The sequence below is a fragment of the Ochotona princeps genome, chromosome 16 (assembly GCF_030435755.1).
Source record: "Ochotona princeps isolate mOchPri1 chromosome 16, mOchPri1.hap1, whole genome shotgun sequence".
In the NCBI taxonomy this organism is placed as follows: Eukaryota; Metazoa; Chordata; class Mammalia; order Lagomorpha; family Ochotonidae; genus Ochotona; species Ochotona princeps.
In genome coordinates this window covers 57,818,927-57,834,521 of record NC_080847.1, presented here as the reverse complement: position 1 = coordinate 57,834,521, position 15,595 = coordinate 57,818,927, and the positions used below count along the sequence as shown (strand labels likewise).

At 47.1% G+C, this 15,595-nt stretch overlaps 2 protein-coding genes across 2 annotated transcripts in view; both read right to left on the bottom strand.

The window, feature by feature from the left end:
• The window catches only part of LOC131482177 (ret finger protein-like 4A), a 167,743-nt gene that overhangs the window by 35,594 nt on the left and 116,554 nt on the right, over positions 1 to 15,595 (bottom strand). The gene's annotated exons all lie outside the window — the stretch shown is intronic.
• LOC105942433 (vomeronasal type-1 receptor 1-like) lies at positions 9,989 to 10,979 on the bottom strand. The gene has a single exon (XM_012930280.2). The coding sequence runs from the start codon at positions 10,931 to 10,933 to the stop codon at positions 9,989 to 9,991; it is 945 nt and encodes a 314-aa protein (XP_012785734.2). The 5' UTR covers positions 10,934 to 10,979.

Below are 15,595 nucleotides of genomic sequence, written 5' to 3'. Positions count from 1 at the left end.
TAAAAGGCTTCCCGAACACACGGCCTTTGGGTTGTGCCTACAGAAGGCTCTGTCTGCAAAGTGTCTGAAGGGGATCTCCTACCACAGGCTCCCGGCGTGGCTGCCGGCCTGCAGTGCACTGGAGCTGTCCCCCGTGCATGAATGGCTTCTGCACGGGGTGTGCTCCCCGGTGCTCGGCTGAGGGAGTCCCTCGGGAGCAGCCCACAGGTCACAGGGACAGGCATTCTGGAAAGATGAGCCTTCTCTGGCAGTCCTCATCTGGCCTGCTCCCACAGAAGCTTTCTGTTCACAATGTGCCTCTTCATGCTCCGTTTCAAGCTGACCTGCAAACAGAGAGGTGACGGTGAGGTGCGTCTCCTCCTCGAGGGAGGGGAGGAAACCACCACGAATTGATATCTGACACAGTCAAGGCCCACTCAGAAAGGGAACTTGGGGTCCAGTGGAGGAAGCAAGCGTTCTGTTTCAGAGGTCCTTAAAGCTCACAGAATGGGCATTTTTGTTTGTTTTTCTTTTTTCTTATAGGAAAGGCAGATAGAAAAATCTTTCTCGGTCACAAGCAGAGAGCTGGATGGCAAAGTGGAGTAGCTGGAACACAAACCGGCACCCATTTGGGATCCCAGCACTTAGAGGTAGAGAATTGGTAATTGAGCCACTGTGTTGGGGCAAAGGGAAAAATTTTTTAAAGCAGATTTGTTTATTTTTATTGGAAAGGCAAATTTATAGAGAGGAGACAAAGATCTTCCACCAACTAGTTCACTCCCCAAATAGTTGCAGTAAATGGACCTAAGCCAGTCCAAACCCTGCAGACTCTCCCAGGTCTCCCACGTGGGTACAGGGTTGCAAGATGGTGGGCCATCCTCAACTGCTTTCCCAGCAGGGAGCTGGATGGGAAGTGAAGCTGCCGGGATTAGAACCGGCGCCCATATAAGATCCCGGTGCGTGCAAGGCGAAGACTTTAGCCGCTAGGCCACGCCACCGGGCCCGAGAATGGCTTCTTTCTGCACACATGTGGGAGACCTGGGAGAAACTCCTGGCTCAGCTCTGCCCATTGTGGTCATTTCAGGAAGTAAACCTGAAATCTGCCTTTCAAATAAAAATAAATAAAACAAAAAAAGAAATAAAAATTTGTTTAGATGACATAAAGCACTAGACTCCATCCAAAAATGTCTATTATTACAAACAAATTCAGGAAATGTATAGAAATAAAACATGCAAAGTAAGTGGAATTTCTATACATCATTAATAAGGACTTTGAAAAGGAAACTATGAAAACAATTCTGTTTGTAATAATACTCTCAAAAAAAAATCTAAGGAATTTACCAAGACAGTGAAACACTTTTTCAATAAAAATGATTAAATATTGCTAAAAGGAACTGAAGGTTAATAACGAATGAAAGAGCCCAGCACAGTAGCCCAGCAGCTAAAGTCCTCACCTTGCACGTGTCAGGATCCCATATGGGCACCAGTTTGCATCCCAGCTGCTCTGTTTGTCATCCAGCTTCCTGCTTGTGGCCTGGGAAAGCATTCGAGGACGGCCCAAAGTCTTGGGACCCTGCACCTGCGTGGGGGACCCGGAAGAGGCTCCTGGCTTCAGATCAGCTCAGCTCCAGCCACTGCGGCCACTTGGGGAGTAAACCAGCAGATAGAAGATTTTTCTCTCTGTCTCTCCTTCTCTCTGTAAATCTGCCTTTCCAATAAAAATAAAATAAATCTTTAAAAAAATGAGAGAAAGGAGCCTTCTCAATACATGAGGTGACTCCTGGATGTCCAGATGCCCTGAATGAAGTTAGAGACATCACTGCTGCCATATACAAACATTATTTGCAGCTGGATCAGACACTTCACCATAAGAGGCATTAACTATCAAATTCCCGGAAGAGTGGTCTGTGTCACAGTAAACCGAACTACGTCTCCACTGCACCCTGTACGGCCAGCCAGTAAACCAAGCTACATCTCCACTGCACCCTGTACGGCCAGCCAGATCCTGGCTGCTCCACTTCTGAGGCACCTTCCTGTGGATGTGCATGCGAAAGCAGCAGAGGACGGCTCAAGGGTCGGGCCTCCACACCCGCATGGGAGATGTGCAAGAAGCTTCCGGCTCCTAGTTCCCACTGGTTCAGCCCCTGCTACTCTGCCCATTTGGACAATGAGCCAGCAGATAGAAGACCTCTTCGTGTCTCTCCTTTGTTCTGTAACTGTAGTTACAAAGGAAAAAGAAAGAGAGAAAATCCATCAATAATAACGAAAATTAAAAGAAGAACTCCAAGAAAACAAAGCAAAACTTCTGGACCCGGCGGCGTGGCCTAGCAGCTAAAGTCCTCACCTTGAACGCACCGGGATCCCATATGGACGCTGGTTCTAATCCCTGCAGCTCCACTTACCATCCAGCTCCCTGCTTGTGGCCTGGGAAAGCAGTCGAGGACGGCCCAATGCATTGGGACCCTGCACCCGCGTGGGAGACCCGGAAGAGGTTCCAGGTTCCCGGCATCGGATCGGCACGCACCAGCCAGTTGTGGCTCACTTGGGGAGTGAATCATCGGACGGAAGATCTTCCTCTCTGTATATCTGACTTTGTAATGAAAATAACTCTTTAAAAAAAAAAGCTTCTGTCATTTCTTGGATATGGCGACAAAGGCAGATGCAACAGAAGAAACACCCTGGATTTATCCAAGTGAAAAGTATGTACTTCCAACAGCAATATCAATACAGTAAAAAGGCAACATGTGGGTGGGAGTAAAGCTTTGGAAATCACATGTCTACCCGGAACATATCACGTGTGAATGTGGTGGAATATATCAAATTATTAAACAAATTACATTCCTAATGTAAAACCCAACAGCTAAACAACAACAACAAAAAATACCCACCTTATAGCCAAAGAACTTGAATAAACATTTCTCCTCAAGAGATACAAAAATGGCTTGTTACTACAGTTTAAAAAAACAAATAAATAAAAGCACAGGCAGCTCCCCAGAGCTCAGCAGCATGCAAACCACGCCATGAGAGCAGCTCACGGCTATCTGGATAACGGTTAGCAGAAGGAGCAAGTGTTGGCAAAGACATGCGGGAACTGCCACTCTGTATGCTGCTAACAGGGTGCACAACGGGCCGGCTACATCATGAAAACCAGTATGGTGTTCCTTGAGAAACCAGAAACAAGGCCCATCTGGCTCAGCAGGTAAGTGGCTGCCTGAGAGGCCTCGGCCCTCGAGCAGAGTGCCTGGTTGGGTCCTGGCTGCTCCGCTTCTGACCCAGCAGGCACTGGATGATGGCGCGAGGACTTGGGAGACACGCATGGAGATCCATGTTCCTGGCCGTGGCCTGGCTCAGTCAACCAGCGGATGGAAAAGCGCTCTCCACAGACCTGTCTTCCAAATAAAAAATGAACAATAAGACAACGTATTACCGCACAACCTTGCCCATGGGACTTTTGGGCAGCAGGTGCTGAGGTAAGAAGCAGAGAGGTATATGCAGAATGCCAGCAGCCTGCGGGCCTTCCCAGGGAGCCGGAAAGGTGGCAGTCAGCACGGCCTGATCTGGAACAGCCAGAGCTGCCTCTGAGGAGCAGAGCCCAGGGCCCATGGGAGGCATGGGGCCTTACCCAGGCAGGACGTGAGTGCCAAGTTCTCCAACATCACATCGATGGACAGGCGTCTCTGAGCCTCGACCAGGAGCTCCCACTCCTCCAGGAGAAGCACACAGCCACATCCTCAAAGGTCACACTACCCTGGCAAGACAGGAACGCACCGCGTCATGGACAGCTTCACTGCGGAAGGCCCGGGGTCAGCCACCCCATTCAGCCTCCCCACCCTCCCCAACCGGCCCTGAGGCCGCAGGTGCGTGCCCCCGGCTCCTACTGTCCACTCTGCAATCAGACGAACGCTGTCAGCAGCAGCGTGGGCTAGCCGCTCTCTGATCCCAGCTCTTGCTGCCTTCAGCATTGATGTCTGACTCCACAAGGACTCCAACCTGACTCCTCCTGAGCCCCCAGGGAGCCCCGCAACCAGCTCACCCTCACTGTCAGTAGTTCCATTGGCTGCGGAAGGCCATGGTGGCCCTAACTGTGAACCTGCCTCTGAAACTCAGGGTCTGGACCCAGGACTCTCAAAGCTCCGGGACTAGAGAACGAATCCCCAGAGCTACCAATCCAGACGGACAATGCCAGCGCGGGCCAGGAGCAGGGAGTGCCTGGGGCCGTCTTTCCTTATCTGGGCAGGTGCTCAGAGCACTCCAGCAGCCATGGAAAGCTGTGGGAAGAAAGGGATATGAACGTGCTGGCACTGAACCCACACAGCCCTTCCTCAACCCCTGCCCAGCGCTAAGACCACTAAGCTCGGGGGACCAATTTTCTGAGCTCCGTTCCTGGTGCCCAACCCCAGCTGGGTAGCCTCGGGGGTGCCCAACCTCAGGGCTTAGTCATTGGTGCCCCAGCCAGCTGACCTCAGGGGGACTGACTTCAGGGCTCAGCCCCTGTTCCCTACTCAAGCTGGGTAACCTCAGGGGGACAGACTTTTGGGGCTCAGTCTCTGTACCCTAATCGAGCTGTGTGACCTCCAGGGGACCCTTCCGTGCAAGCATTTATGGGAGCTGTAGTTCCCAGAGTTGTCCCGTCCAAACCCGGCCCCAACCTGAGCTTTGGACCAAGCAGGGTATTCTCTGTTTCTCAGATGGGTCTCACCCAGATTTCCGGGGAGTCTTAAGTAAGTCCGAGTTTCTTTCCTGTGCACTTAACATCGATTCAGACTTCTGGAAGCCGACCCTGGCAGACATCAACCATGAACTGGAAGCAGAAACACTTTGTTCAGTTGCATCCCAAAGGCAAGCAGCCTAACGCCTGTTCCATTAGGGATAGGAGAAGAGGCTCCCAAAGGGCCACAATGGAGAGACAGAGGCAGGGTAATGGGCAGTCCTGAAGGAGAAGGAACACTTGGCTGCTGGCCTCCTCCCAAAAGGTCCCTTTGCTTGAGTAGTCAGTGTTTATTCAAAGAGCCAAAGCCTGTTCAACTTGCAGGTTCTCTTTCCTAACATACACGGACATTTCAAATTAGGACCTGGCACAATGGCTCAGTTGGTTAATCCTTCACCTGCAAGTGCAAGGATCCCAAATGGACGCCGGTTCTAATCCCGGCAGCTGCACTTCCCATCCAGCTCCCTGCTTGTGGCCTAGGAAAGCAGTCGAGGATGGCCCAAAGCCTTGGGACCCTGCACCCGCGTGGGAGACCTGGAGGAAGTTCCTGGCTATTGGCTTCGGTTTAGCACAGCACCAGCCCGTTGCGGCTCACTTGGGGAGTGAATCATCGGATGGAAGATCTTTCTCTGTCTCTCCTCCTCTCTGTATATCTGACTTTGTAATGAAAATAAAAATTAAAAAAAGAAAGAAAGAAAGAAAAACTACCCACAATATAATACAAACGCAGCCAACTTCCCCAAGTGGGGGCCGGAAATCTCGGAAAGCAGCACCATGGACAGAGCACTGTCCTCCAGGAGCCTCCATGTTGGCCACGAAGTGCGTGAAGGTCTAGTACTTCTGATTCGGAGCCTGAGTTCTAACCGTCTTTCTGTTGGAGAAGCGAATCATGGCATGCGCTCATTTCCGTGGGGACGCTTCCTGCCATCCTTCTCCGCTTCCTTCTTTTGGAAATCCCTCGGGCTGAGGGAGATGAGTGGTCTAGGATTTTCTCTGTAAGGATGTGGTGCACCATGCAGTCGTGGCTAAGACTAACATTCCTTGCCATGTAACACTCTTGTGGGTTTCCGGGCTTCTGTGATGAAGTCTTATTCCTTTGTGTTTATTGGTGTTGTTTCCTTCTTGGGAAATTGACAACATGGGTATTTCAGGTTTGGGGTGCAGGATAATAGAACTAGGTTTATGTGGCAAAGGAGTAATATGTGATTTTCTGTGGGGATTCTTAGGTACACGCCATCCAGCTGCATCTTGGATAGAACAGTTCCATGTAAGTGACAAGGCCCCAGCCTTCCCTAAGTGGTATATGGCTATGTTCTCAGTGTTGGGTGCTGAGCTGTGAGCCTCACTGAGCCATTGACAGCCCACAAACAGCCCAGCATCTCTCAGAAACCAGTGTGTGATGGACCTACTGGCAATGGCAGGAAGCAGCTTTAGCATTTTGTTGGAGGTAGAATGTGCAAGTGCAGTGCAGGCTGCCTCCGGGCTGCTGCCTGCCCCCTCAAGGGCCATGTGGCATGAATTCCAAGGACTCCCGGGGGCTGGATGTCAGCAACAAGCATGGCAAGCCAAACAGGACAGCGAATCCTTGCATCCAAGAACAGCACAGAACAAGATGGGAGCAGAATGTCTGAGTGCAAGAACCACAGTGAGAAGTTAATGTTCAGTTGGCAGCACACCAATATGACAAGAATGGAAAAGACTAAACAGAGAGGAATAACAGAGGCATTAAAAATAAATTAATTTTATTTTTGTTGATGTTTACATAGTTAAGAAGGGTGTATGCCCATGTGGACGACTGATTGGAGTGGGGAGATTCAAGGAGTGGAGCTGAGTGAATGAGACAATTGTTTCCATTTTTTCCCTCCTGTATTGGGGGTGAGGAGAGAAGCGGAGGTGGGTGCTGCATCATTATCCAGGGGTGTGGGACGGCCACCTGATGTCATCCCAGGGTCCCCAATATGGAGCATGCCCCAAGGATTCTGCTCAAGTGGTTTTGATAGTTCTGAGATGCTATTGATTTCATTGCTCCAAGGTTGAAGAAATTCTTCCAAGGTCCATTGGTTGACATAGTTCACCTTAGAGTCTCCACTCACCCAGATACTTGCTGTCAAAGCTTGGCCAAGAGAGTTCTCCAATTTGTTCTGCCCTCCATCCTCTGGCCCAATACTAGATGTCATCTGAAGACCTCACTGAGTTGTAATGCCCCCCATGTGCATCTGGGCGTGCCATCCATTATACCATCTTCAGACGCCATCTAGTACAGACGACAGCTAGGAGGCCCAGTTCTGACACATGCATCCCATGGTCAGACCATGAACCCTGAGATTTTCCCTGTGGCTGGGGTATGAGTCCAGCAGTCTGGCTGAGAGGGTCCCCCAAGAAACCTTGCTGCAGGTAACACACAAACCAGATTCCTGTGTGTGCTAACCAGTGCTTATGTGAATTCTTCAAACTTCGTGACTGTTGCATAAACTCATGCAAAGGAGCTTACAGTTTTATGGGTGTATGAGACTTCTGAAGCAGTTTTAAAATATCTACGTCAGTTTTTAAGGTAAGCTTAATTTAAAGTGGCCAAGGCTTTCTCTTTCACGCCTTCTCACTCCAAAAGGTAAACTGAATGCCTTAGAAAGGAAAGTTCCTACCCAAGGGAGATGCTAACTTAACCACCTAGAGCTTATTAGGAAAAAGGGAAAAATAAGGATATACAGAGGGAAATTTTTTAGGAAAAGAAGGAAACCTTACCACCCAAGAAATAAAGTCACAGGGCGGGCCCAAAGCCACAGGGCGGGCCTAGTGGCTAAAAACCTTGCTTTGCACATGCCGGGATCCAATATGGATGCTGGGTTTAATCCCGTCAGTCACGCTTTCCATCCAGCTCCCTGCCTCTGGCCTGAGAAGGCAGTTGAGGATGGCCCAAAGCCTTGGGACTCTGCACGCCTGTGGGAGACTCAGAAGAGGCTCCTGGCTCCTGGCTTTGGATTGGCTCAGCTGCAGCAATTGTGGCCTCTTTGGGAACGAATTAATGAACAGAAGATCTTCCACTTTGTCTCCCTTCTCTCTGTATATCAGACTTTACAGTAAAAAAACCAAATTTTTAAAAACAAAACAAAACAAACAAAAAACACGGGTGCTGCACGATAGCCTAGTGGCTAAATGCTTGCCTTGTACGTACCAGGATCCCATGTGGTGCCAATTCCTATCCCAGCTACTCCACTTCCCATCCAGCTCCCTACTTGTGGCTTGAGAAAGTGGTGGAAGATGACCCAAAACCCCGGGACACTGCACACTCTGTGGGAGACCCAGAAGAAGCTCCTGACCCTTGGCTTCTGACCGGTTCAGTTCTGGTCATTGCAGCCACTTGGGGAGTGAACCAAGGCATGGAAGATCTTTCTCTATTTGTCTCTTCTCTCTATATTTGCCTTTCCAACTCTAAATCAACCCAGGGCCAAGTACAGGGAACCAAGGACAGTCCTATGCACCACAGCCTGGGGACGTTGTCCTAACCACCTAGTCATGAGCTGTTTTTGTCTTTCCTGGACAAAACCTCCTGAAGCCGTGGCCCAGGCGTTCCTTTCATCCTCAAAGGTTGCGGCTCAGGCCTTCCTCGTACCCCTGAAAGCCATGGTCTGGGCCTTCCTCCCACTCATGAAAGCTGTGGCCTGGGCCTTCCTCCCACCCATGAAGACCATAGCCCAGGCCTTACTCTGTCACTGGAAGCCATGGCCTGGGCCTCCTCTCTGCCCTGAAGGCCGTGTGGCTCTTCCTCCCACCCATGAAGGCCATGACCAGGGCCTTCCTCCCAGCCCTGAAGGCCATGACCAGGGCCTTCCTCTCTCTCCTGAAGACCATAACTTGGGCCTTCCTCTGTCTCTCCTTCCTGCCCATCTGGTGCATCAGATATGGAAATCTATTCAAGGTCTATATGAGAACAAAAAGGTTACATAAAAATTGAATAAAAGGTAAGCGTATTTTGATGAGAAATTTTGAAATCCACACATAGTTTATTAAAAATACACAATTTTCACAAATTTTGTTAAGATCCCTCATACAGGCTAATGGTTTTGACACTAAGTAAATAAATGTTATTGAAATTTTGATACATATTGGAACTACAGATGTTTATTAGCAAATATAAAGAGCCTAAATAAAATATTTGGAATTTCAGACAATAAAAGATAAAACAATATTATTGTAGGGCATGCTCAATGTTCTAAAGAAAACTAAAAATATCTTTAAAATCTTTTATTCTGTGGATTTTGTTAGGTTTTGGTTTAGGTAAAAATACCTGAGAAATTAATTCATAAATAATTTAAATGCTTAATGTGCATCATAAATTCATCATGTGTTCTCTTTGAGGACTAAATAATTTTCAAGAATTCAACTTAAACTATAATAATAAAGGTTAAATATTATGAGCAAAAACAAGTAAAATTATGAATATCTAAATTAGATGTTAAACAGCTAACTAGCTGTGAGGAGCCCTGGGATGTTCATCCACGTGACTGAGTCCCACTGCTGCCACATACACAACGGTGGAGGCCTCTTGGTCTCTCCTCAGTGATGACCCAGAAGCAACCGTCCCTTCGGTGGCGCTGGCCTCCGCATTCTCCAGCTCCCCACACCCACGGCATTCAGGCCACTCCCGCAGGGCTGCACCGGCCTTCCGCACAAGGGTATGTCTAGCTGATTTTATCCTGTGAGAAATCTTCAGCATTCTCTGAAACGATGTCTTTGTCCAAAAATCAACACAGGAAATATTTCAAAGTTGCTAAAAGAACACATTTTTAGCAAGAAAAAAAAAATGTTGAGTGGTATGCTGATTGGCTTGACTGTATCTCTCTATGAAGTACATACATACGGAAACAGTACATTGCGCTCCGTGAAGTATACACGGCTATTTTCTGTCAATTAACATGAAATAACTGTTTTAAAATTAACATTAAAGATAGTTAAAAGGTAAATAAATAATGAACAGAAAGCAATAACATTAAAAGCAAACAAGAAAAAATTCCTTGTAGGAATTTCTGGTAGCTCTGAAATGAAGAATTTGCCTGGGCTTATGCTCAGTGTCTCTACCACGCAACTGGAAAATGTCCCAAACTTCTCACTGAAAACTCTAGGATTAAAACGCTAGATCTGTGCCAAGTAGGTGCACAGTGTGCTTTTCCCTCTAGCTTATGTCTCACAGAAGGCAGTAAGGACATGACCATCCTTGTCTGAAATGACATCGCTCGTTCCTGACGGAAGAGGTCCTCAGACAGCCACAGACACCAGAATGCACCCACGAACACCAGCAGAGCCTCACGAGCCTGCAGGCGGATCAGCAAACGCTGCTGTGCTGACCCGACAGCCAGAACACAGCCGAGCGATTCTGGTGTCACGGAGCATGAGCACAAAGGGACTGAAGGCTGGGAAGCTCGAGGCCACCAGCACAGAGGTGTTCACCATCCACTGGCCTTGGTTTGCCACAAGCGCCATCCAGATGGTCAAAGTGAGATATATGGAATAGAAGGTCACAAAGAAACTCACCAGGATTAGGATGGTGTGAGTGGCTCTGACCTCGTGGGAAGGCCTGGAAGAAGGCCGTTGTTGGCGGATGTGCCAGACTCGCTGTTTGTGCCTATGCAGGACGAGGACAGTCGAGCCACTGGCCCATATCAGGAAGCCCAAGCTCAGAATGTCAGGAGAAAAATACAGGATCGTGTAAAATGAATCTAGAAGATCTTCACTTAGCTGCCAAGAACAGTACCCATAATTCTCTCCCATACTGCTATTTTTCTTATGCAGCGGACCACTCACTATTACAGGAAGACAAGAATTTATCAAGAGGTGCGGAACCCAGCAGATAAAGCAGCAGAAGGCAATGAACCTTAAGGATCTGGTCTTGAGCTCCATCCACTTACAAATACTGGGGTCAAGTTTAATGGCCTGGAAGCCATTGAAGAGGCAGATAGTGCTGAAGGACACTCCTGTGGCCAGACGGTAAAAATAGAAGATGATTTTACATCCAACATCATCTAGGAAATATTTCCACCCAAAAGCAGCCATTGTCTGGGGTATACCTTTAGAGAACAGAACAATGGAATTGGTCAACACCAGTTGGTTGAGAATTAAATCAGTGGGCCTCAAGTAGCGTCCACTTAGCAAAGTGAAGTTGTAAAGGCACAGGAGGGAGGAATTTCCCACAAGGCCGATTCCTGTCTGAGTGAGGAAGATGATCCCCATATCCAAGCTGGAAGGAAACATCACATCAGTTGCTGGAGGTTTCCATTGAAGAGAGAATGAACAAGCAAACAAATGACAATGTATCTCAATTCTCAAGGCAAAATCTTTCCCATAAATTCTCACTTACTTGAATTGGACAGTTGACATTTGAGTTTTTGTACACCAAGGAAGCTCAATGGAGCCTGCATTGCCAACAGTCTTGGTACCCACCAACAGCTGCATGGGTGATGGCCCAAATGCGCAGTTTGGGGAGAGCTCTACGCATGTGTGTGGACTTGTCTCTAGGACACAGCAGCCTTACACAAAGAAGCCAAGGAGCAGAACGTGTATAGGACATACTCCATTTCAAAAATCACAGGAGAAGGGTTGGAACAGGGACAGAGACTGCACAGCACTAAGGGATAGGAACCAAAAATGAACTTTATAAAATGCTCTGATCTATAGTTTGTCTTACACAAATTACAATATTTCACATAGTTATTGAAAAACTTACTAGAAACTAGCACAATCCACACAATTAAAGTCAAATGAAAAGCCTTAGCTTGATTGTAAGACATTCCATGTGCTCTTAAGTGAAGTTAGATCAAATGATTTTTAAAAAGACAACATTTAAAATTCAATTAAAAGCTTGGCTTGATTGTCTGAAATGTTCTTTGTGCTCTAAAGTGAAGTTAGTTCAAATGATTTTAAAACAGAGACACGTGAGGACACAGACGCCTGAAAGGAAATATCACACTGTTATCCATATCACATTCTCAAAGTATACTGTCACTAATAATTTGAAATATCATCAAAATGTCTTCATATAAGTGTTAGTAAGATGTTTACATAAAAGAACATATCTCTACATAGAAACATAAAGTTTAAGCAAATTAAAACAAGACAATTTTTAGAACTAATGCATGTAGCAAGCAATTCTAGAACACATATGTATTTCTCATTTTCCTGCAATGGAGTAATCACGACCAACAGTCCCTTGTCCCCGAGCATAATAAGTGTAAGGATCATACTATCAAATGTGATTTCTCAGTAGAACAAAGCAAAATTTTGGAGGATGAAAGATGCTGCTAGGAGCGGGGTAGAAAACATCTTCAAAGCACTTGGCAGACGGGAAAACGAGAATGGTTCCGGTACCCTGGTTTTATGTTGCTTTTTTTTTTTTTTAAAGAAGAAAACTTAACTTGAAAACAATTCTTTCGCAAGATACTAGTATAAACAGAGCACAAAAGGAATATTTATGCCAACAATTTGAGGCTCAACAAGAATGTATAATGTTTTCCCGTGGAAGATGCGAGGAAGCCGACTCACGGTGATGCCGAGCCAGGGCTCGCTGCCCAATCCTCCTGGAAGCCATTCATGGTGACGCCAAGCCAGAACTCACTGCTTGACCCTTCTGGAAGCCACTCACCAGGGCACTTGCCTTTGAGAGGAGAGAGGCTTTGTGTTTGAGGTCAGCCAGCAAGGAGACAAGAAGCAAAGCTTCAACCAACCTCTCTCACCCGGGTCTCGGGACAGGTTTACGGGATGGGAAAAGGGCACTTGTTTGGGAACTACTGGTGAGATCTCACTGGTGACTTTTGGCACTGGGTTTCTGATCAGTGGGCATTCAGGTTCGCGTGATGCTCTGGGCTCCTCCGTCCTGCAGGGGAGGAGACACTGGTCGAAACATCACTCTGTGTGTCCACGAGAGGCCTGGCACCTCTAAGCATCTATACCAACAATCACACCCGCCATGCGTCAAGTGTCCTGCCCACACACCAGGTGCCTCCAACCCTCTGTGGTTCACATTTGATCTGTGGGGCTGTCTAGATTTGGTTAGAACAGGAAGAGGTTGTGTGACATTATTATTACTCTGAAAACTGATTTTTAGGGGAAAATGCCAATCATTTCTCCTGTATTATTATTATTACTGAAGCAAGCCATAATAATGCGTGGTTCTCTGTTTTAGAAGAATTTCCTCATGTACAGGATAATAGCTGCAGACAGTCAAAATTTTGCACTGATGTCACAGACCCATGTTATGATCATCAGCAACTAACAAATTGAGAAGGACAATTGAGAAGTAACTGACAGAATAATGGCATGTAATAAAACTAATGCCACTGAATAAACTAAGCAGGGGGCAGGGAAGAATCAGGAGTGATTCTGAAGAGAAATAGTGATCTTGATAACACAATGACAGGTGGGGAGAAAAGATGGAACGTTCCTCTGAAGTTGTGAGCTTTGAACAACGCCAGGAATTCACCAGGCCAGCCAGCTCAGGCTCCCAGATCCTCAGGCTCCCATGTGGACATGGGATGACCTCGGTCAAGTCCCCTGTCCCCCAAAGAAGTGTGTGTGGCTGCCCACCAAATGTCTCTGACAGCAATTTTAGATTTTGTCTAATTTTTTGTTTGATTAAAGGAAAAAAGCATGCTAAAGGTTATTGACAGTAACTAGCAGTAAACAGAAAATAGCCCAGCAATATCGAAACCTGCTTTCAAGTCAATGTAATCATTGTATCCTGAGGTTTGAAAGTTCTTGGCTTTTCCCTTGACATTTTTCTTTGAGGCTTACATCTAGTCACATATTTGTTTACGGTTATTATCCTGTGAAATGAAAGACAGAAGAAGTCATTTCTTCCCCTGAATAAATGTTAACATTCTGTTAACTCGGGCCGATCATCACAGACTCCACCTAGTGCAACAAGCCCTTACTATTAACACAAGAGAGCAATCGCCCACTGCACATACCAGCAGATGTCTCCCGCTCAGCAGGCATGATCCCCTCAGCAGCCTGAGCTCATCCGTCACCTCGCTGTCCTACAGTGCAGAGCAGAAGCTGTGATGGCCGGTGTGCGGTGGTAGCTTCCCACGGTGGCAGCACCAAGGAAGCAGCAGAGATGCCGGCAGCTCCTGTGCAGGGAAGAGGGTGACAACATGCCAAGGGTTTACCACGAGACATTGCCTGACCCAGTCCATCAGCACTGCGTAGGCTGGTGCAGTGCAGTGCGCCCCATGAAGCTGTATAAGCACTGCATGTTAATGCACACTTAAAAACAGTAAAATTTTTCTAGGCATATATGAGGGGGCATCCAAAAAATTCATGGACAATTTATTATTTAAAAACTCAGCACATTTAAATGTTTCTGCATTAAAACAAGCTTCTTTTAATTCCATTTCTCCATGAACTTTTCAAAGCACCCTCATATACGAGTGTGTTCTCCTAATTTTTATGTTCTAATCCCAAAGAGCAACTTCATGTTCATAAATGTTTCTGGTTTCTGAGATGAAGTCCTTCTCAGAATGCCGCAGTCACCACTCACCAGGCTGCCTCTCGCTGTCAGCGCTGCATTACGCAGGCGTGGAATGCGGGCCTCAGTGGTGTAGCCCAAGATAAAGCCTTCGGATCCCCTGATCTCACCCTCTGGCTGGCAAGCAATTATCATGTCACCTGTCAGGGCGGTGACGGTGTATGCAAGGGGACTGGAAATTACCTGTGAAAAACATCTGTGAATTGGGCAGATCCATTAAAGCTATGGAAAGTATTGATGTCAGAAACAGCTGGGTGAGACCTCACATCTGAAACCAGCAATAATCCCACCAGAGGTGAAGTGGAGGAGACTGAAAATGAGCAAGAAAGGGAAGGAGATGAACACATGCCTCTACGCCACTGGCTGTTTAATTACCTCGTGAGCTTCAGTTCCAAGTAGGAATATTTTTATTCCTGAGGTTACTGAAATGAAAGGGGGAAGTGTGTGAATAAAATTAGGAAGAGCAGTAGGAATGGTCTAAATAGATGGAAATATTGCTGTGATGTGCTTATTCAATACGTCAAGAACTATTTATTTTATAAACTCATTGGCTCAGGCGCTTGTCTTGAGTACACAATACAGTAGAATAGTTTTGCATCCATGAAATGTCTACTCTGGTCAAAGGAAAGAGAATGTAAATGAGATACCCAAAATAGAAAGTTATATACTATCATAGCGACAGAGGTTTTCAAAGACTTATAATGTAATGGATGTCTACAGATCCATATATTTGGGCCCGACATGATAGTCTAGTGGCTAAATGCTCACCTTGCATGTGCTGGAGTCCCATATGGGCACCGGTTCATATCTTGGCTGTTCCACTTCCCTTTCCGCTTCCTGCTCATGGTCTAAGAAAGCAGTAGAGGATGGCCCAAAGCCTTGGGACCGGCAACCACATGGGAGACCCGGAAGAAGCTCCTAGTTCCTGGCTTAGGACTGGCTCAGCTCCAGCCATGGTGGCCACTTAGGGAATGAAACAGTGGATGGAAGATCTTTCTCTCTGTCTCTCCCTCTCTCTGTAATATGACTTTACAATAAAAATAAATAAACCTTAAAAAAATAAAGATCCATATATCTGAAAGAGAGAGAGAGAGCGTGAGCGCACACTTCCATCCTCTGGCTCGCTCTCCAATGCCTGCAAGCAGCTCTCAGACCAGGCCCACAGCAGGAGGCAGGAACTCCATCTGGGTCGCCCCCAAGGGAGGCGTGCTCCCAGATCCTTGCGCCTTCTGCTGCTGCTGCCTGCCAGGAGCATCCGTAGACAGCTCCAGCAGAGGCGTGGAACAGCCAGCAGGGCCTCCATTTCAGGCACCTGGATCAAACATCAGATGAACCCGCACTCCACAACACCAGCCCCGAGAGCCGATGATTTCATGGAAAAGAGCAAAGGG

Coding starts and splice junctions, on each gene's coding strand:
- LOC105942433 (XM_012930280.2), bottom strand. CDS start 10,933: ATGTTTCCTTCCAGCTTGGATATGGGGATCATCTTCCTCACTCAGACA.